The sequence below is a fragment of the Sus scrofa genome, chromosome 4 (assembly GCF_000003025.6).
Source record: "Sus scrofa isolate TJ Tabasco breed Duroc chromosome 4, Sscrofa11.1, whole genome shotgun sequence".
NCBI lineage: Eukaryota > Metazoa > Chordata > Mammalia > Artiodactyla > Suidae > Sus > Sus scrofa.
This window is the reverse complement of record NC_010446.5, coordinates 110,360,612-110,382,858: the sequence shown is the minus strand read 5'-3', so window position 1 is coordinate 110,382,858 and position 22,247 is coordinate 110,360,612. Positions and strand designations below refer to the sequence as shown.

Sequence of the window (22,247 nt, the reverse complement as noted above, 5' to 3'; positions counted from 1 at the left end):
TTATCTTCTATGGACATGTTAAATAATGGTAATAGCAGAGACAGGGAAGGGGCTAAGCCCTGATTGGGCAAAAGATCAAGAGGTCACATACTTCCTATCCTTGAAGTCAGGGAGGCTCCAACTACACATGCACTGAAAGACCCCTCTGGGTCAAAGAGTGAGGAGGTGCCAGGCCATAATAAGTCCTGATAACCATCCCATTACCCTTTGCTCTGGAATCTATCTTGGCCAAAAGATGTGTACACATATCAGGCAGGGCCCTGGGTCTGGTCAGGTCTGAGAAATAACACAAGGTAATTCAGCCAAAGGAAAACAAAGACCCTGAAGAACTGGCCTATATAAATGATTTAAATCACCTCGCTGGTGTGCTTCTCATTCAGGGGGACACCCGAACCTGCACTCCTCCTTTGGATTGTGTATGACTGCTTTGCTTCTGCCTTAGATAGACTACTTCTTTCTGTGCCCCCCCCCCCATATTGTACTGTATTTCTAATGATAAACCTTGTACCTCTTTTCATAGTCCTTGCCTCCTTGGAACATTTTTGCTTTCAACAGTGGGCAAGAATCAGGGCAGTTCTGCTTTTAGTCTCTGATCTGGTGGCTGGGATTCCTAGTTTTTATCCAGGCTGCCCAGGTTCAACTCTTGAGCAGAGGATTAAGATCTTGCTCCAAGCCATCACTCACTGCTGTCTCTCTGAAATCAGATCCAATTTAGAGGACCCATTGTTAGCATTTCAAATATGGCTTAAACCAGTAAGATGCAAGAGGTATCTCTGCACAAGAGAGTGCAAAGGATGATGCCTTCACAGGATCCAGACAGTTGGTTCCTAAATGTATTCTAAAAAAGTAAAGGCTTTCCTTATATAGGGAGATGCAAGGACTGTTGAGACAAGAAAGGCTCCTTATGGAATGGGACCACTCAGGACAAATTTTCCTGAAAAATAGCATTTCTAGATAAAAAGACTGCTTTAATCCCAGTCTATTTCACTTGCTGGCAAAGGGGCACCATCTATGTACTTTTCCAGTGGCAGAGTCTAAGCTCTCAAAACACAGTGGAAGATGCTTAAGAAGGTCAGGTAGAACATTTACATCTTAAAAGCACAGGGAGGTAAGGCAAACTCTTCCTAGAAGGGATTTTGTTTGCTTAAAGTCATAGTTTTGGGGAAAAAAAGTTTTAAAATCTTTTTTGGCCAAAAGAATCACAATTTTATCAAGCCTTTAGAATTATTGTTGCTTCCTGTGAGGAATCATTTCTTGTGTTACATAAAGGGAAGTTCAGAGAGGGAGATGCAAAGGAGAGCATGGCTGTGTACACTTTTTTATTTTTTGCTTTTTAGGGCCACACCTGCAGCATATTGAGGTTCCCAGGCTAGGGGGTCTAATCAGAGCTACAGCTGCTAGCCTATGCCACAGCCACAGCAACATGGGGTCCGAGCCACGTCTATGACCTACACCACAGCTCACGGCAACACCAGATCCTTAATCCACTGAGTGAGGCCTGGGATTGAAGCCACAACCTCATGGTTCCTAATTGGATTCGTTTCCACTGAGACATGATGGGAACTCCCTGTCTGTGTACACTTAAAGGAACAAGGAGGAGCACAGAACATGGCCAGCTTCAGGGGCCTTTTTAAAAGTCTGAAATAATTTTAAGTAATTTTTTGTTGCTTTTCTGCAAAGAAGTTATTTTATAATTTCCTTTTTTAGAAGCTTGTCAATGCCAATTGAAATACATATCCCATTCAGTCTGTTTGGTCTTACAGCCTGCTTTCTCTCCCTGGATATAGACACACAAGTAAAGATAATTTTGGAATGTCAAAAGAAACCCATTTTGACCATTTTAGGCATAGTTGCCCCAAGTAAGTAAGTACTTGAAAATGTAAGCCCTGTAACTACTAAAGCTGAACCTGGCTGGGATGTTACTCAGTGGTTAGCAATCTGTTACCCCACTTTCTTTTCTTTTGAAAGTTTTGCTTCCATTTCAGAGTCTATCAGGATGAAACAACTGTTGATCAATGTGTGATGGGCCAGTGAGCTATTTGTGACTTTAACTCTTCTAGGTGTCACCTGAAAGTTATTTCAGTTTTTTTTAATTTATCTGTTTGTTTTTTATGGCCACACCTGCAACATATGGAAATTCCCAGGCTAGGGGTCCAATTGGAATTGTAGCTGCCAGCCTACACCACAGCCACGCAATGTGGGATCTGAGCCTTGTCTGTGACCTACACCACAGCTCATGGCAATGCCAGATCCTTAACCCACTGAGCTATGCCAGGGATCAAACCTGCATCCTCATGGATATTAATTGGGTTCCTAACTCCCTGAGCCACAATGGGAACTCCTCTGTTTCAGTTTTTTAATTGTTTCACTTTCTTTCTCCTACAAGCTAAAACCACCATGAGCACTGGGAACGCTGGGTGGCCAAATCTTTGTGCATCCCCAGATGGGTGAGTTTCTTTAAAGATAGGGTTTTCCCTCAGGAACAGCTGTTATTGCATGAGGACTTGCCTCTACCAGTACTGCATGTTTCTCGGTTGTCTGAGATACTCTTACCTCAAGAGTATCTGTGGCCAAGAGGCCAAGATAGAGCTGTGTCCCTTATCTTTGGAGCTAAGAATTCTCATATAGTATCTACACTTTGATTCCAACAACTCTGTTAAACTAAGTCAATTCAAGGAAAGCCATCAACTATCCCTTTACCTATTCCAAACTTCCCAATGTCTCTTAACTAGGCACTTAGTATCTTTCAACTGAGAAGTGAGGTACCTTTTTTATCCACCATGAACAAAACAGGATTGTTAACCAAGGTGAGAGATCTGAGACCAGAAGAGATGCACCTAAATCTGCAACTTACTGAGGAAGTGGAGGGGACAATGGACCTTGCTGGTATAAAGTCTTCAGATCCTTTCAAAGTTCAGGTGACGAAAAATCAGCTCTGGGTCCCTTCATGGTCTCCAAAACTGCCAACTGAAAAAAAATATCAACACAATGTAAGAGGTGTGAGTTTATTTGGGGATCTTACTTAAAACTATAGCCCAGGGGACAGCCTCTCAACTCGAAGGAACTGATCTCAAGAATTCAGGGAAGAAGACTAGGAAATACATGTAGTCAGCCATACATCTTGGTAAAAAGTTCTGCTGATCAAAAAATCATAATAAATTAATGATTTGAATGCTTTTCTGTGTATGGAAAGATGCATGAATCTGGGCTCATTGGAATTCTTCCTTAGATATTCATCTTAACTATTTAGGGCCCATGTATCTAAAATAGCAGATGTTTTATCTTGTTTTTCTCCATCCTGTACTCTCCTCCAGGTCCACTTTTGGTGGCCAAATGCCCTGAGTGTTGACTTAGCCTTTTGTGTAATCTAATGATAAATGGGCCTCTTTTTCTTTTTGTTTTCAGCTGTGAGGAAGGAGGTTTGGCAGAAAGAACTGATAATGGGGAGTTGGGGGTGGGGAGAGAGCAAGAGAATGAACAAGCCTGGCTCTATTCTATCCATATTACTTATGAGCTGTATTAGTATGAGGGTCATGCTTAACCTATGTGTGCCTTAGTATCTTGCAGGGTAGTTGTGTAGAGATTCAAAACCTATGTCCTCATCTCTAGAGGACACATAGTACCAAGCACTGGGTAAAGTCTCCATATGAGTGCTAAGTCTTATCAAGATATCCCATGAATTACAGGAAATTGGAAGAGGTGACTTTCCAGAGCTGGAGACCTCAGAAAGACCATTTTATCCCACCATTTGACCCCACACAGGAGGGTTATGCCTGGGTCCCAAACCTAGATCTGCATGAGTCCCAGTGGGGGCAGCAGACCTGATATCTGGCCTTCTTTTTCCCACCATCAGGGCCTAAAGAAGATCTCTGCCTACATGAAGTCCAGCCGCTTCCACCCAAACCCAATGTTTCTAAAGATTGCTGTGTGGGGCAACAAGTAGAGTCCTGGAAGACCAGGAGATGGAATAAGGAGCCAGTGCTGTGTTTGCTGTGCCAGCACCCTGGAGAACACCTGGACTTCTTGCACCCAGAACCATCTTTCCTTTTCTTTCCCCTTCTATTCACTCTAGGTGCCCTATTGACCCCCTTATCTCCCTCCCAACCCCTTTTCCATCCATCCTTTCAAGCTTCAGTCCCCACTTATCTTCAGCAAAGTTCCTCTCTCACCCCATGTTATCCCTCCTTCACTAAAACCAACCTACTATCCTTCCCTTCCATTGTTGCTTCTGTTATGAGGAGCCAAACCAGACCCCTGGTTCAGAGAGCTCTGCTCTCAACTCCCAGCACTGCCCTGAAGACAAGTCCTGGCTTGGTGTGCAGGCCCTGCTTTCCAGTGTGGTTCCTGCCCAGCCCTGTTTTATCCCCAGTAAAGCCTTAATCATACCTGCTGCATTATTTGCTCAGGTTTCCTGGAGTCATGACTGATTGTGTTGGGCGTAAGGGGGTCCATTTTCCCCCTGTTGTCCGTTACAGGGACTCCATGAATGAGGATGCATATGTGTGTGGGGTAGAGGGTAGGATTATAATGTTTCTTGCTCATTTCTATTTCCACTCAGGTATCTCTGTTCCTGAGCATGGGGTCTCTATAGAAGGGGGCCCCTTCTGTGCCTGGTTCCCTCTTTAATTCAGCATTCATGCTATACCCCCTGTAGACTTGTAGTACTCTGTATCATAGTTCAGGGGGCTCCTGGGTGCTGGGGGAAGGGGTTGAATAGTCCATTGGTAGTTTTGGATCCTCATGGAATACCTTCTGTCACCCTTCATGGAAACTTTTCCTGCTTTAGATATTCTTCATCTGTGTTCTTACAACATATCTCAATAAAACATACCGGACTGTATTGTAATCACTGTCTTGGCCTCCCTCCCCTCTCAGGCACCACTGCTGCTACCAGAGCGGCTCCCAGCCCCATGTCTGCTGCCACTGCCATGGACCAGGTTTCTGAGCCAGTCCATTTCATTCTTATCTCCATGGCTCTGAGTCATAATTCTCTCTGGGTTATAATGCTCCTCATTTTCTATAGAAGCTATGCATCTCAAAATATTTTGCCCCCAACATTCCATTAAATAAGAATTAGGTAGTGATTTCAGTCTAGGTTTTACAGCTTTTTAATGGATAGCCTAAAATCCTATCCACTAGTTACTAGAACTTTCTGAACCCTCGTCGTACAAAGTATACTGTACCTACTTTGATACAGTAGGTGGGATCAAATTGGCAGAGTAAGATGTGGTGCTCATCTTCTCCCACAAACACATCTATAAAAAGCCATCTACATGTAGAACGATTCGCACAGAACACCTACTGAACGCTGGCAGAGGACCTTAAACCTCCAAAAAGAGCAAGAAAACCTCCACATAACTGGAGAACCAAAGAAAAAAAGAGAGAGAGAGATAAGAATCAGGATGAGAACAGCACTCCTAAGAGGGAGCTGAGAAAGGGGAAAGGAACCTACACCCTGGGAAGCCACCTAACCAATGGGGAGATCAGCTGAAACAGAGGGCCCTCAAAGCAGCAGAGAAAAGCATAGAAGCTGGACTGAGGAAGGCAAAGTGGAGAGAGAGCTGCAAAGATCATCAGTACCACTGCCCCCAGACACTACAGCCTGAGACAACCAGGTGGGGCTGGGTGCTGAGCCTCAGGCTCTGGAGGTCAGTTCTGGGGAGAGGACTAAGGTTGACAGTACAGACAGTGCAGAATCAGCTGGAGAGAGCTAGGGAGAGGTGCACCAAGGGCTGAGGAGCAGATGCCAGAGCCAAGGGGACCAAGCAAGACACCATTGTTGGGGAGGGCAAGAGGAGGAGGGGCAGACTGCCATAGGAATATCTTTCTCTGCACATGAGCAGACTCTTGGAAGGTACGGCTATGGGCAATGAGGTGCATCTTGGGCTGGTGACTGAGCCTCTTGTGCCAGCTACAGGTGACACAGGCTATGCAGGACAGGGTGCCTCCTCTGTGGTCTATAGGTGGTGGGGGCAAACCACTGCAGTTATCTCCGACTCCAGAGGTGGGCATAGCTGCCACCACTAGGGGTCCATGAACAGGCAGCACTTGTGGCTCAAATCACCTCAGAGGGCACCACAGAGGAGGGCACTGCAATCAAGCACCATCCACTGCTCCTGTCACTCTGCTGAGAACAAATACACCCTGCCGCTGTCTCTGCCAAATGCTCCAGGCACTGCCAAAATCTGCCTGAGGCTCATTACTGCTTCCCAGGATCCTGCAACTAGGAGTAGCCTGTGCCACCTTCCCACGGATTCTTGCTACTGTCAAGAGGCCAGAAACTAGGCAGTGACTACTAGCCCGGCCCATTGCCTCCTTCTCCCTGGAAACACACACAGCACCCTATCAAGGGGATAACAGCCTGCTCACACTGGGGAAAGAGGCAGCAAATATCCAAATTCCCAAGCCAAAAATAAATAGTAAGCTCCCACAAAATACAAAGGGGAGCTCTTGCATATAAATAGCCCTCCAGGACTAGAGCTGGTTTCCCTAAACTCACAGAATCAGAAAAATATAAGCAAAATGAAGAAGCTCAGGAACCATTTCCACTTAACAGGAAAGTTCACCTGAAGCAACAAACAATGAAACAGACCTCTGCAGTCTAAAAGACACTGAGTTCAAAAAGGAAACAGTGAAAATACTGAAGGAATTAAGGGTGAATATGAAGGAATTAAGAGAATATATAATATATAAGATTACAGCGAGTTCCCGTCATGGCGCAGTGGTTAACGAATCCGACTAGGAACCATGAGGTTGTGGGTTCAGTCCCTGGCCTTGCTCAGTGGGTTAAGGGATCCGGCGTTGCCGTGGGCTGTGGTGTAGGTTGCAGACGTGGCTCGGATCCAAGTTGCTGTGGTTGTGGTGTAGGCCGGCGGCTGCAGCTCTGGTTGGACCCCTAGCCTGGGAACCTCCATGTGCCGTGGGAGCAGCCCTGGAGAAGGCAAAAAGACCAAAAAAAAAAAAAATTACATTAGAAATGAACCAGAAATACAGGAGGAGGTCTAAGATGGCAGAGTAGCAGGACATAAGGCTCATCTACTCCCACAAGTATATTGAAAATACAACTATCTGGGGAACTATTCACACAGAAAATTTGCAAAAAACTGGCTAAAGACCTCAAGGTTATAATAGAAGAAGAAAAACATTACAAAACCAGATAGGACAAAAGAAAGAAGAAAGAAGAAGAACAAGAGAAAAAGAAGTGAAAGGAAATGAGATGGGATCTGCTCTCCCAGGAGGGAGCTGGAAAGAAAAACAGCTTCTGTGTCCTGGGAAGCTCCCCCACCAGTGACAAGATCAGCCCCAAACGGAGGAGGAACTCAGACAAATGGTTTGAAGCAGTTAAAAGGGAGACAGTCTTTCACAAACGGTCAGTGCTATGGGAAACAGGCAACTGTAGGCAAGTGCCAGAAGGTGTTGGGAACTAAAACTTTGGACTTACGAGATCAGACCCAAAGAGGGAGCTGGGGCCGACTCTGTGGAGGAAAAAACCAGGCTTGGCCAGGCGGAAACAGCTGGAGGGTCTAGAAAATAGGACGACAACAATGGAGAGCATCTTAGTAGAGGCAACCTAGCTGGGCTTAGAGACTAGACACCACTGTTTGGGGGTGCAGGAAATAAGAGGTGGAATCCACCACTACAGCCTTGTTTCCTACACCCACTTTCTCAAGCTGAAGGACACTACCTTCGTTGGCTCAGGAACCACTTGGCCATAGCAGCTGCCTAGCAATGTCTGGGAAGCAGCCCTGCCCTCAGGGCTACAGACTTCTTGGAGCAGGTGGAGTAATTGCCAAGGGGAATAACACAAGTTTCTGGTTCCTTATGATGGGGCCTCATGCTAGTGGAGCCCAACCTGCACCAGAAGAACTGCTGGCAGTGGCGGTGCTCATCCCCCAAGAAATAGGGAAAACAGTGCTCTGGCTCCACCCAGAGAATCTGTATAGGCTCTGAAAAGCACAGCAGCACCAGGAAAGCTGCTAGTGGCAGCACCCACTTTCTGAAAAAGCAATGACCTGCTTGAGCAGGCGAAACACAGGCATCTCAACTCCACCCAGAAAGGTAGTGCCCACTCCCTGTCCATCAGGGAAAACACAGGCACCTTGGCTCTGCCCAGAGAATCTGCAGAGGCTTGCACCAGCAAAGGCAATGCCAGAAAAATTGCTGGCAGCAACACTCACTTCCTGCAAAAGCAGTGAACCCCTTGAGCAGGGAAAGCAGGCAAACACAGGCATCTCAGCTCTGCCCAGAGAATCTGCAGAGGCTCATGCCAGAGTGGCAGAGCCCATTCCCATGAGAGGTCTGCTGGTGCCCACTCCCTGTTGATCAGGGAAAACACAGGTGCCTTGGCTCCACCAGAGAATCTGCAGAGATTCTTGCCACCAAAGCATTGCCAGAAAAGCTGCTGGTGGCTGCACCCACTCCCTGCAAAAGCAGTGGCCTGCTTGATCAGGGAAAACACAGGCATCTCATCTCCTCCCAGAAAATCTGCAGAACCTCACACTAGCAGGACAGTGCCACAAGAGCTGCTGGCAGCAGTGCCCATTTCCCAAGAGAGCTCCCAGTGTCCACTCTGTGATGGAGCTGTGAACTGCTCAACCAGCAAAAAGCACAATATACAGGATCCCTGCCAGTGGCCCTGTGAAGGCTCACGTCCATAGCAGTCCTTCCACACCAAGGAAGCCAGGAAGACCCATTAACCCATATTCCAATCTGCATGGCTACAGAGATCATTCCTACCAGCAGCAAGTCAGGGGGAGGGACCACCAGAAACACACATCCTGCAGCTACAGAGAGAGCCTGTGACCAACAATTACGGAGAGGCCCCCTGGCCCTGAGGTTTTAGAGAGCGATCCCTGGGGTGGCCAGGCAAGAAGAGTGCTGGAAAAACAGTGGCACCTGCTCCTATATATACAGAGAGCAGACCTTAGAGCCTACCCAGCAAAGAGAGATGGGAGGAGAAACTGCTGACATTGCAAGCTATGAGGAATAGCACTCAAAGCTACCTGCTAGCAGGAGGGCCTGTAAGAGACACTGCTACCCCTGTGAGCTACAAAAGCAAGCCTGTGAACCGTGAAATACTACCACCTGCCTCACAGACCCTATCCCTATTCCTAGCAGACACCCAGCTACAGAAGAAGCATGATACCGTTACTCCCAACATGTGTTCTGGGTACACATGAACCACTAACACCCCTGAGAACTTCAGGACTGGGCACCTGCTTCAGCATCTATATGGCAACTATCAAGGCGACAATAGACAGAAAGGTAGACAATATATGACAAAGAAGCAGCTTTCAGACAAAGGAACAAGGCAAAAACACACAAAAACCACTAAATGATGAGGAGATAGGCAATTTACCTGAAAAAGAATTCAGAGTGATGATAGTAAAGATGATCCAAGATAATGGGAAAAGAATGGCGACTCAGATCAAGAACTTAAATGTTTTACAAAGAGCTAGAGGATTTGAAGAGCAAAATGAATAGTGCAATAGCTGAAATGAAAAATAATCTAGAAGGAACCAACAGCAGGTTAACAGAGGCATAAGAACAAATAAGTGAGGTGGAAGACAGAGTGGTGGAAATCACTGCTACAGAAAAGAATAAAGAAAAAAGAAGGAAAAAAACTGAGGAGAGTCTAAGAGAACACCTGGGACAACATTAAACCTACCAATATTCATATCATAGGGGTTCAAGAAGGAGAAGAGAGAGAGGAAGGGCCAGAGAAAACATTTGAAGAGATTATAACCGAAAATTTTCCAAATATGGGAAAAGAAATGCTCACTCAAGTGGAAGAAGTGCAAAGAAGGCCATACAAAAATAAACCCCAGAAGAAATACAGCAAGACACAAACGACTCAAACTGACAAAAATTAAGTTCAAAGAAAAAATATTAAGAGTCACAAGGGAGAAGCAACAAATTACATGTAAGGGAGTTCCCATAAGCTGATCTCTCAGCAGAAACTCTACAAGCCAGAAGAGAGTGGCAAAATATGTCTGAGGTGATGAAGAGGAGGAACCTAGAACCAAGAATACTCTACCCAGCAAAGCTCTCATTCAGATTTGATGGAAAGATCAAATGCTTCACAGACAAGCAAAAGCTAAGATAATTCAGCACTTCTGAACCAGCTCTACATCAACTACTAAAGGAACTTCTCTAAGCATAAAAGGAAAAGCCACAATTAGAAACGTATTAAAAATGAAGAAGCTCACTGGCAAAAGGCAAACATAATTTAAAAGTAGGAAATCACCCATTGACACATATTATATCTCAACTAGCAAGCATGAGAAGAGGAGAGGACAAATGCAGAACATTGAAAATGCATTTGAAATTAAGGAGACCAGCAAGAAGAAACAATTCTATACACATTTAGATGGATATATCAAAACATAAGGGGAACCAGTAGTCAAACAACTATAATGGTCATACACATTAAAAAAAAAAAAAAAAAAAACCAAGCCACACATAACACTAAACATGGTCAGAAAATTGCAAGAAAAGACAACAAAAAGAGGAAGGAAAGAAAAAAGACCCAAAATAGCAAGCCAAAGAAATAAGTAAATGACAATAAATACATACTTATCCACAATTACACTGAATGTAAATAGATTAAATGCTCCAACTTAAAAAAAAAGACAACTAGCTGAATGGATTCAAAAGCAAGACCCATATGTGCTGTCTACAGGAGACCACTTCAGATCTAAGGACACATACAGACTTAAAGTGAGGGGATAGAAGAAAATATTACATGCAAATGGAAATTATAGAAAAGCAGGAGTAGCAATACTTATATCAGACAAAATAGATTTTAAAATAAAGAAGGTCACAAGAGACAAACAAGGACATTACATAATGATCAAAGGATCAATACAAGAAGAAGAAACAACAATGTTAAATATATATATGCACCCATCACAGGAGCAGGCACAATATATAAGGCAACAACTAACAGCCATAAAGGGGGAAATTGACAGTAACACAATAATAGTGGGGAGCTTTAACAGCCTACATGCAGCCATGGACAGATCATACAGACAGAAAATCAACAAAGAAACATAGGCCTTAAAAGATACACAAGACCAAATAGACTTAACTGATATCTATAGAACTTTTCACCCCAAAGCAGCAGAATATACTTTCTTCTCAAGTGCACATGGAACATTCTCCAGGATAGATCACATCTTAGGCCATAGATCAAGCCTTGAAAAATTTTTTAAAATTGAAATTATTTCAAGCATTTTCTCTGATCACAGTGTTATGAGACTAGAAATAAACTACCAGAAAAAAAATAGCAAGGAGTTCCCTTCATGGCTCAGTGGTTAATGAACCTGAATAGAATCCATGAGGATGCAGGATCCCTAGCCTCACTCAGTGGGTTAAGGATCTGGCATTGCTGTGAGCTATGGTGTAGGTTGCAGATGTGGCTCAGATCCTGTGTGGCTTTGGCTGTGGCATAGGCTGGCAGCTGTGGCTCCGATTAAACCCCTAGCCTGAGAACTTCCATATGCTGTGGAAGTGGCCCTAAAAAGCCAAAAAAATAAAAGAAAAAAAAAGCAAAAAACACAAACTCTTGGAAGCTAAACAATATGCTACTAAATAACAAATGGGTCATTGAAGAAATCAGAGGAAATTAGAAGATACATAGAGACAAATGACACTGAAGATACAATAAACCAAAACCTATGGGACACAGCAAAAGCAGTTCTGAGAGGGAAGTTTATAGCAATACAATCTTATCTCAGGAAAGAAGAAAAAATGCAAATAAACAAAACTTTACATCTTAAACATCTGGTGAAGGAAGAACAGACAAAGCCCAAAATTAGCAGAAGGAAAGAAATGGAGATTAGAGTAGAAATTAATAACATAGAGACAAAGAAAACAATTGAGAGGATCAATGAAACCAAAAGTTGGGTCTTTGAAAAGATCAACAAAATTGATGAACAGTTAGCCAGACTCAAGAAAAAAAGGGAGAGGGTTCAAATCAATAAAATTAGAAATGAAAAAGGAGAAGGTTACAATGACGCTGCAGAAATACAAAGGATCACGAGAGACTACTATGAGCAACTGTATGCCAATAAAATGGGCAACCTAGAAGAAACGGACAGATTCTTACAAAGGTACAACCTACCAAGACTGAATCAGGAGAAATACAAAATATGAACGGACCAATCACGAGTACTGAAATTGAAAATGTGATTTAAAAACTTCCAAGACACAGAAGTCTAGGACCTGATGGCTTCACAGCTGAATTCTACCAAACATTTAGAGAAGAATCAACACCTCTTCTGAAACTTTTCCAAATAATTGCAGAGGAAGGAACATTCCCCAGCTCATTCTATGAAGCCACCATTACCCTGATACCAAAACCAGACAAAGATACAAAAAAAAAAAAAAAAAAAAAAAAAAAAAGAAAGAAAGAAAGAAAGAAAATTACAGGCCAATATCACCGATGAACAAAGATGCAAAAATCCTCAACAAAGTATTATCAAACCACATACGAATATACATTAAAAAGATCATATGCCATGATCAAGTAGGATTTATCCCAGGGGTGCGAGGATTCTCCAATATCCACAAATCAATGTGATACACCACATCAACAAACTGAAAAATAAAAACTATATGCTTTTATCAATAGGTGCAGAAAAAGCTTTTGACAAAATTCAATACCCATTCCTGATAAAAACTCTCCAGAAAGTGGGCATAGAGGGGAACTACCTCAATATAATAAAAGTCATTTATGACAAACCACAGCTAACATCATTCTCAATGGTAAAAAAAACTGAAAGCATTTCCACTAAGATTAGGAAAAAGACAAGGACGTCCTTTTTCACCAATGTAATTCAACATAGTCTTGGAAGTCCTAGCTTTGGCAATCAAAGAAGAAAATGAGAAAAAAGGAATCCAAATTGAAGAAGTAGTAAAACTATCACTGTTTGCAGATAACATGATTCTATACCTGGAAAATCCTCAACACACTACCAGAAAACTATTAGAGCTCAATGAATTTGGTAAGGTCGCAGGATACAAAATTAATACACAGAAATTGCATTTTAATGCATTAACAATGAAAGATCAGAAAGAGAAATTAGGGAAACAATCCCATTTACCATTGCATCTAAAAGAATAAAATACCTAGGAATAAACCTACCTAAAGAGACAAAAGACCTGCATTCTGAAAACTATAAAACACTGATGAAAGAAATCAAAGAAGACACAAATCAAATAGTTGGAAAATGTATACCATGCTCTTGGATTGGAAGAATCAATATGGTCAAAATGACAATACTACCTAAGGCTATCTACAGATGCAATGCAATCCCTGTCAAATTACCAATGACATTTTTTACAGAACTAGAACAAAATATTTTAAATTTTGTATGGAAACACAAAAGACATCAAATAGCCAAAGCAATATTGAAAAGAAGAAAGTGAACTGGAGGACTCAGGCCCCCTGACTTCAGACTATACCACAAAGCTAGTCATCAAAATGGTGTGATACTGACCAGAAATATAGATCAATGGAACACGATAGAAAGCCCAGAAATAAACCCAGACACTTATGGTCAATTTAATCTATGACAAAGGAGGCAAGAACATTCAGTGGAGGAAAGATATTCTCTTCAATAAATGATGCTGGGATAACTGCACAACTGCATACAAGAGAATGAAATTAGAACATTGTCTAACACAATAAATAAAAATAAACTCAAAATGGATTAAAGACCTAAATGTAAGGCCAGATACTATAATACTCCTAAAGGAAAACATAGGCAAAATGCTCTTTGACATGTCTCACAAAAAACTTGTTTGACCCACCTCCTAGAATAAAGACAATAAAGACACGAATAAACCAATGAGACCTAATTAAACTCAAAAGCTTCTGCACAGCAGAGGAAACCATTTTTAAAAAGAAAAGACAACCCACAGAACGGGAGAACAATTTTGCAAATGACTCAACTGGCAAAGCTTTAATCTCCAAAATATATGAACAACTTATACAACCCAAAATCAAACAAACAACCCAATTGAAAAATGGGCAGAAGACCTAAATAGACATTTCAACAAAGAAGACAAGTGACAGTGGAGGACAAGATGGCGGAGGAGTAGGGGGACACGCTCGCCCTCTCCCACAAACACAACAAAAAAAGCACATCTACAGAATAAATGACTCGCACAGAACAGCAACCAATCGCTGGCAGAGGAACCTAAACTCCAATAACAGCAAGAAGTTCGTGACATTACTGGGCAGAACGGGAGAAAAGAGGAGAGTGAGAGAAGGTGAATCTGAGCGGGACGGGCGCTCCCGAAAAGGGAACTGCGGAGGAGAAAGGGATCCCGCACCCTGAAAAGTCACCTACATAGGGGAAAGATCAAACAAACCGGAGGAATCTCCAGATGCAGAGAAGAGTGTAGCAGTAAGTTGGAGTATGGAAAAGCCGATCAAGAACCGAACGGACCATCTGAACTACGGGCACAGTCACCAAAAATTGAGACGCCTGGGTGGGGGCTGGGCACCGAATCCTCGGCTCCAGAGGTTAGTCCCCGGGAAAGGGCCGGGGGACGCCTGGGTGGGGGCTGGGCACCGAGACCTCGCCTCCGAAGGTTAGTCCCTGAGAAAGGGCCAGGGGACGCCTGGGTGGGGGCTGGGCACCGAGACCTTGCCTCCGAAGGTTAGTTCCTGAGAAAGGGCCGGGGAACACCTGGGTGGGGGCTGGGCACTGAGACCTCGGCTCCAGAGGTTAGTCCCCTGGAAAGGGCCGGGGGATGCCTGGGTGGGGGCTGGGCACCAAGACCTCGCCTCTGAAGGTTAGTCCCCGAGAAAGGGCCGGGGGACGCCTGGGTGGGGGCTGGGCACCGAGACCTCGGCTCCAGAGGTTAGTCCCCGGGAAAGGGCCAGGGGACGCCTGGATGGGGGCTGGGCACCGAGACCTCGTCTCCGAAGGTTAGTACGTGAGAATGGGCTGTGGGGGCGGGGCGGAGCGGAAACTGCTTGGGCGGTCTAGAAGCCATTTGACGGGGCAGAGACTGCCTGGTAGACTAGAAAACAAAGCTGTCACAGAGAAAGGGAGCAATACTCTAGGAGTGGGGAAGTGGAAAGCCGCATCAGAGGGAAGTTGGGAGAAGAGCCTGGTCTGCACCTGTGCTGGGGAGGGGAGAGAAGAAGGGGTGGATCCCCATAGAATACCCCCCACGCCACAGCAAGCTTACAGGCCCGCTAGCTAGCTGAAAACTGTGCTTCCCAGTGCATCCCCTCCCCCCACCCCCGGCCTCCCCCTACGCTCTCGCCGAACCTGGGGCTGCCTGCCATCCGGGAGGGCTGGCCTCAACAATTGTCTGAAGCCTACCACCACAGAGGCTGTCCCTGCACAGGCCTGCTTGCCCTTTGGAGGGGCTACACTTCTGCAGAGCAGCACCAAACACCACCAGCCCCTGAGAAAAGGCCTGCAGCCCAGAAAAGCTAGAACAAGCCTAGCCAGGCCGTGAATAGATCTGCCTAATTCTTGGACGGTTTTTCTGAGTCAGGCTGCCCTGGGGAGGAGCCTCTTGGGTTTCCAACGGCCCTGCTACCCGCCCAAGCCCCCAGGGGGTGCCACACTCCCGCGGAATAGCTGCTCAGCACCACCAGCCTCTTGGAGGACCCCCTGCAGCCCAGAAAAGCTGCAACTAGCTCGGCCAGACTGGGAAAAGATCCGCCTACATTCACAGGCCGTCCTTCTGAGTTGGGCTGCCCTAGGGAAGAGCCTCTTAGGTTCCCAGAGACCCAGATAGCTGCTCCAGCCCCCAGGGGGTGCTGCACTCCTGAGGAACAGCTGCCCAACACCGCCAACCCCCTGCAAGAACCGCACAGCCTAAAAACACCAGAGCAAGCTCTGCATGACCAAGTGAAATCTGCTACCATCGTGGTGTGGACCTCCCAGTCCTGTCTGCCCTCAGGAAGTCCTCCTTTGCTTCAAAGAAACACTGTTAGCCCCATCAACACTCCAGAAAAGCCACACTGCCTCAAAAAAGATTGACCAACAACGCCAGCCCTCAGGAAATATTCCACGGCAGTGACAAGGCAAACACTGCCCGATAACGGAGAGTACAACTCCCTCAGGAGAAAGAAAACAACAAGCAAGATGAAGAAGCTGAGAAACCACCCCCAGTCAAACCAACAGGAGAACTCACCTAAAACAGTCAACAATGAAACAGATCTCTGCAGTCAGACAGACTGGAATTCAAAAGAGAAATACTGAAAATACTGAAGGAATTAAGAGAAGATATGAACAGTAATGCAGATACCCTCAGAAAGGAACTAGAAAATATAAGGAGGAGCCAAGAAAAACTAGAACATTCATTTGCAGAGATGCAAACTGAACTAAGGGCAGTAAAAACCAGAATGAATAATGCAGAAGAACGAATCAGTGATATGGAAGATAGAATAATGGAAATCACTCAATCCGGTCAACAGACAGAAAACCGAATCCAAAAACCGGAAAGCAATATAAGAGACCTATGGGATAATATAAAGCGGGCCAATCTACGCATAATAGGAATTCCAGAAGGAGTAGAAAAAGATAAGGGGATGGAAAATATATTTGAAGAAATTATCACTGGAAACTTCCCAAATCTCAAGGATACTGGGTTCAAGATACAAGAAGCACAGAGGGCCCCAAACAAACTGAACCCAAATAGACCCACGCCAAGACACATCATAATAAAAATGGCAAAAGTTAGTGATGAAGAGAGGATCCTAAAGGCAGCAAGAGAAAAACAGAATGTTACCTACAAGGGAACCCCCATAAGAATATCAGCTGATTTCTCTACGGAAACACTACAGGCCAGGAGGGAATGGCAAGAGATATTTAAAGTGCTAAAAGGAAAAAATATGCAACCTAGAATACTCTATCCAGCAAGAATATCATTTAAAATAGAAGGGGAAATAAAAATTTTTTCCAACAAACAAAAACTTAAAGAATACAGCAACACAAAACCCAGGTTAAAGGAAATACTGAAAGGGCTTCTCTAAACCAAAAAGAAAGGAAGGAAAGGGAAGAAAAAAGAAAAGAAAAAAAAAAAGAAGAAGAAGAGGAAGAACTAGGACTGAGGAAACCACAATCAGAGAGCAGTCACTCAAATAAGCCAGCATACAGATTTAATCATGAACATGCTTCAAACAAAATAAAATTAAAAAGAAAAAAATAAAAAAGAGTCATCAAAACCATAAAATGTGGGCAAGGGATGTTAGGAAGGAAATGGCTAAAACACACAATTATGGGAAGGGGTTAGCATACTTAAAAAACAGGGCAACCACAAGCCAAAACCAACTATTGCATTTGCAAAAAATGAAAAAAAATATACACTCAAGCAGATAATAACAGGAGACCATCCAACCAAAAAAAAAAAAAAAAAAAAAGAAAGGAAGAATGGAGAACCATAGAATCAACTGGAACACGAGGTTCAAATGGCAATAAATAATCATCTATCGGAGTTCCCATCGTGGCGCAGTGGTTAACGAATCCGACCAGGAACCATGAGGTTGCGGGTTCGGTCCCTGCCCTTGCTCAGTGGGTTAACGATCCGGCGTTGCCATGAGCTGTGGTGTAGGTTGCAGACGCGGCTCGGATCCTGCGTTGCTGTGGCTCTGGCGTAGGCCGGTGGCTACAGCTCTGATTCGACTCCTAGCCTGGGAACCTCCATATGCCGAAGCAGCGGCCCAAGAAATAGCAAAAAGACAAAAAATAAATAAATAATAATAATCATCTATCAATTATCACCTTAAATGTTAATGGACTGAATGCCCCAATCAAAAGACACAGAGTGGCTGAGTGGATAAAAAGGCAAAAACCTTCAATATGCTGCCTACAAGAAACTCACCTTAGGACCAAAGATACATATAGATTGAAAGTGAAAGGGTGGGGAAAAATATTTCACGCCAATAGACATGACAGAAAAGCAGGAGTCGCAATGCTCATATCAGACAAAATAGACTTTAAAACAAAAGACATAAAGAAAGACAAAGAAGGACACTACTTAATGATTAAGGGATCCATCCAAGGAGAGGATGTTACTATCGTCAACATATATGCCCCAAATACAGGAGCACCCAGATACATACAACAAATATTATCAGACATAAAAGGAGATATTGATGAGAATACAATCATAGTAGGAGACCTTAATACCCCCCTCACATCAATGGACAGATCCTCTAGACAGAAAACCAATAAAGCAACAGAGATCCTAAAGGAAACAATAGAAAAGTTAGACTTAATTGATATCTTCAGGACACTACATCCAAAAAAATCAGAATACACATTCTTCTCAAATGCTCATGGAACATTCTCAAGAATCGACCACATATTGGGACACAAAGCTAATCTCAATAAATTTAGGAGCATAGAAATTATCTCAAGTATCTTCTCTGACCACAATGCCATGAAGTTAGAAACCAACCATGGGAAAAGGAGACTACTATATGGAGACTAAACAACATGCTACTAAAAAACCAATGGGTCAATGAGGAAATCAAGAAGGAAATTAAAAACTACCTTGAAACAAATGATAATGAAGACACAACCTCTCAAAATCTATGGGATGCTGCGAAAGCAGTGCTCAGAGGGAAATTTATAGCAATACAGGCCTTTCTCAAAAAAGAAGAAATTGACAACTTAACCCTCCACCTAAATGAATTAGAAAAAGAAGAACAAAAAAGTCCTAAAGTCAGCAGAAGGAAGGAAATTATAAAGATCAAAGAAGAAATCAATAAAATAGAGACTCAAAAAACAACAGAGAAAATTAATAAAACCAAGAGCTGGTTCTTTGAAAAGGTAAACAAAATTGACAAACCCCTGGCCAGACTCACTAAAAAGAGGAGAGAAAGAACCCAAATAACCAAAATTATAAATGAAAAAGGAGAAATCACAATGGATACAGCAGAAATACAAAAAACCATAAGAGAATACTATGAACAACTATACGGCAACAAGTTTGACAATCTGGAAGAAATGGACAATTTTCTAGAATCTTACAGCCTGCCAAAACTGAATCAAGTAGAAACAGACCAACTGAACAGACCAATCACTAGAAATGAAATTGAAGAGGTCATAAAATCACTCCCTACAAATAAAAGTCCAGGACCAGATGGCTTCACAGGTGAATTTTATCAAACATATAAAGAGGAATTGGTGCCCATCCTCCTTAAACTCTTTCAAAAGGTTGAAGAAGAAGGAATACTCCCAAAGACATTCTATGAGGCCACCATCACCCTCATTCCAAAACCAGACAGAGATACCACCAAAAAAGAAAACTATCGCCCAATATCATTGATGAATATAGATGCAAAAATTCTCAACAAAATCTTAGCCAACCGAATCCAACAACATATCAAAAAAATTATACACCATGACCAGGTTGGGTTCATCCCAGGTTCACAAGGATGGTTCAACATACGCAAATCAATCAGCATCATACACCACATTAACAAAAAAAAAAAAAGTCAAAAATCATATGATCATCTCAATAGATGCAGAAAAAGCATTTGACAAAGTCCAACATCCATTTATGATCAAGACCCTCGCCAAAGTGGGTATAGAGGGAACATTCCTGAATATCATCAAAGCCATTTATGATAAACCCACAGCAAATATAATACTCAATGGGGAAAAACTGAAAGCCTTCTCACTCAAATCTGGAACAAGACAGGGATGCCCACTCTCACCACTGCTCTTAAACATAGTTTTGGAAGTCCTAGCCACAGCAATTCGACAAACAAAAGAAGTAAAAGGCATCCATATAGGAAGAGAAGAGATAAAACTGTCACTGTATGCAGATGACATGATACTATACATAGAAAACCCTAAGAACTCAACCCCAAAACTACTTGAACTGATTAATAAATTCAGCAAAGTAGCAGGATATAAGATTAACATTCAGAAGTCAGTTGCATTTCTGTATACCAGCAATGAAATATTAGAAAAGGAATACAAAAATACGATACCTTTTAAAATTGCACCTCACAAAATCAAATAGCTCGGAATACACCTGACCAAGGAGGTAAAGGACCTATATGCCGAGAACTATAAAACTTTAATCAAAGAAATCAAAGAAGATGTAAAGAAATGGAAAGATATTCCATGTTCCTGGATTGGGAAAATCAATATTGTAAAAATGGCCATACTACCCAAAGCAATCTACAGATTCAATGCAATCCCTATCAAATTACCCATGACATTGTTCACAGAACTAGAACAATCCAAACATTTATATGGAACCACAAAAGACCCAGAATTGCCAAAGCAATCCTGAGCAACAAAAACCAAGCAGGAGGCATAACTCTCCCAGACTTCAAGAAATACTACAAAGCCACAGTCATCAAAACAGTGTGGTACTGGTATCAAAACAGACAGACAGACCAATGGAACAGAATAGAGAATCCGAAAATAAACCCTGACACCTATGGTCAATTAATCTTTGACAAGGGAGGCAAGAACATAAAATGGGAAAAAGAAAATCTATTCAGCAAGCATTGCTGGGAAACCTGGACAGCTGCATGCAAAGCAATGAAACTAGAACACACCCTCATACCATGCACAAAAATAAACTCCAAATGGCTGAAAGACTTAAATATACAACAGGACACCATCAAACTCCTAGAAGAAAACGTAGGCAAAACACTTTCTGACATCAACATCATGAATATTTTCTCAGGTCAGTCTCCCAAAGCAATAGAAATTAGAGCAAAAATAAACCCATGGGACCTCATCAAACTGAAAAGCTTTTGCACAGCAAAGGAAACCAAAAAGAAAACAAAAAGACAACTTACAGAATGGGAGAAAACAGTTTCAAATGATGCAACTGACAAGGGCTTAATCTCTAGAATATATAAACAACTTATACAACCCAACAGCAAAAAAGCCAATCAATCAATGGAAAAATGGGCAAAAGACCTGAATAGACATTTCTCCAAAGAAGACATACAGATGGCCAACAAACACATGAAAAAATGCTCAACATCGCTGATTATAAGAGAAATGCAAATCAAAACTACCATGAGATATCACCTCACACCAGTCAGAATGGCCATCATTAATAAATCCACAAATAACAAGTGCTGGAGGGGCTGTGGAGAAAAGGGAACCCTCCTTCACTGTTGGTGGGAATGTCAACTGGTACAGCCACTACGGAGAACAGTTTGGAGATACCTTAGAAATCTATACATAGAACTTCCATATGACCCCGCAATCCCACTCTTGGGCATCTATCCGGACAAAACTCTACTTAAAAGAGACACAGGCACCCGCATGTTCATTGCAGCACTATTCACAATAGCCAGGACGTGGAAACAATCCAAATGTCCATCGACAGATGATTGGATTCGGAAGAGGTGGTATATATACACAATGGAATACTACTCAGCCATAAAAAAGAATGACATAATGCCATTTGCAGCAACATGGATGGAACTAGAGACTCTCATACTGGGTGAAATGAGACAGAAAGACAAAGACAAATACCATATGATATCACTTATAACTGTAATCTAATACCAAGCACAAATGAACATCTCCTCAGAAAAGAAAATCATGGACTTGGAGAAGAGACTTGTGGCTGCCTGATGGGAGGGGGAGGGAGTGGGAGGGATCAGGAGCTTGGGCTTATCAGACACAACTTAGAATAGATTTACAAGGAGATCCTGCTGAATAGCATTGAGAACTTTGTCTAGATACTCATGTTGCAACAGAAGAAAGGGTGGGGGAAAAAATATAATTGTAATGCATACATGTAAGGATAACCTGACCCCCTTGCTGTACAGTGGGAAAATAAAAAAAAATTTAAAAAATAAAAAAAGAAAAGAAAAGGGGAACAGGGCACAAAAGACAAAGAAGACAAATAGAAAATTAATAATTAAATAAACTCAAGCATATCAGTAGTTACAAAAAAAAAAAAAAAGAAGAAGACAAGTGCCAGTAGGCACATGAAAAAATTCTCAACATCAGTAATTACTAGAGAAATACAAATCAAAACTACAACCAGATACCACCTCACACCAGTTAGAGTGGCCATCATTAACAAGTCCATATATAACAAATGCTTGAGATGATGTGGAGAAAAGGGAACCCCCCTACAGTGTTGGTGGGAGTGTAAACTGGTACAAAAATAATGAAAAACAGTATGGAACACCTCAGAAAACTTGAATGTAGACTACCATATGACCCAGCAATTCCAATCCTGGGCATGTATCCAGACAAAACGTCCATTGAAAAAGA

The 22,247-nt window shown here is 42.8% G+C and overlaps 1 protein-coding gene and 1 long non-coding RNA gene across 2 annotated transcripts in view; one reads left to right on the top strand and one right to left on the bottom strand.

The window, feature by feature from the left end:
- LOC106510200 (glutathione S-transferase Mu 1) overlaps positions 1-4,843 on the top strand; it is a 35,468-nt gene extending 30,625 nt beyond the window's left edge. Inside the window, exon 8 of the mRNA XM_021090061.1 lies at positions 3,854-4,843. Within this exon, the coding sequence (XP_020945720.1) occupies positions 3,854-3,943 (90 nt within the window). The 3' untranslated portion in view covers positions 3,944-4,843. The remainder of the gene's footprint in view (positions 1-3,853) is intronic.
- LOC102165301 overlaps positions 2,269-22,247 on the bottom strand; it is a 41,302-nt gene continuing 21,323 nt past the window's right edge. The window contains exon 3 of the long non-coding RNA XR_002343523.1: positions 2,269-2,967. This is a non-coding gene — a long non-coding RNA (uncharacterized LOC102165301). The remainder of the gene's footprint in view (positions 2,968-22,247) is intronic.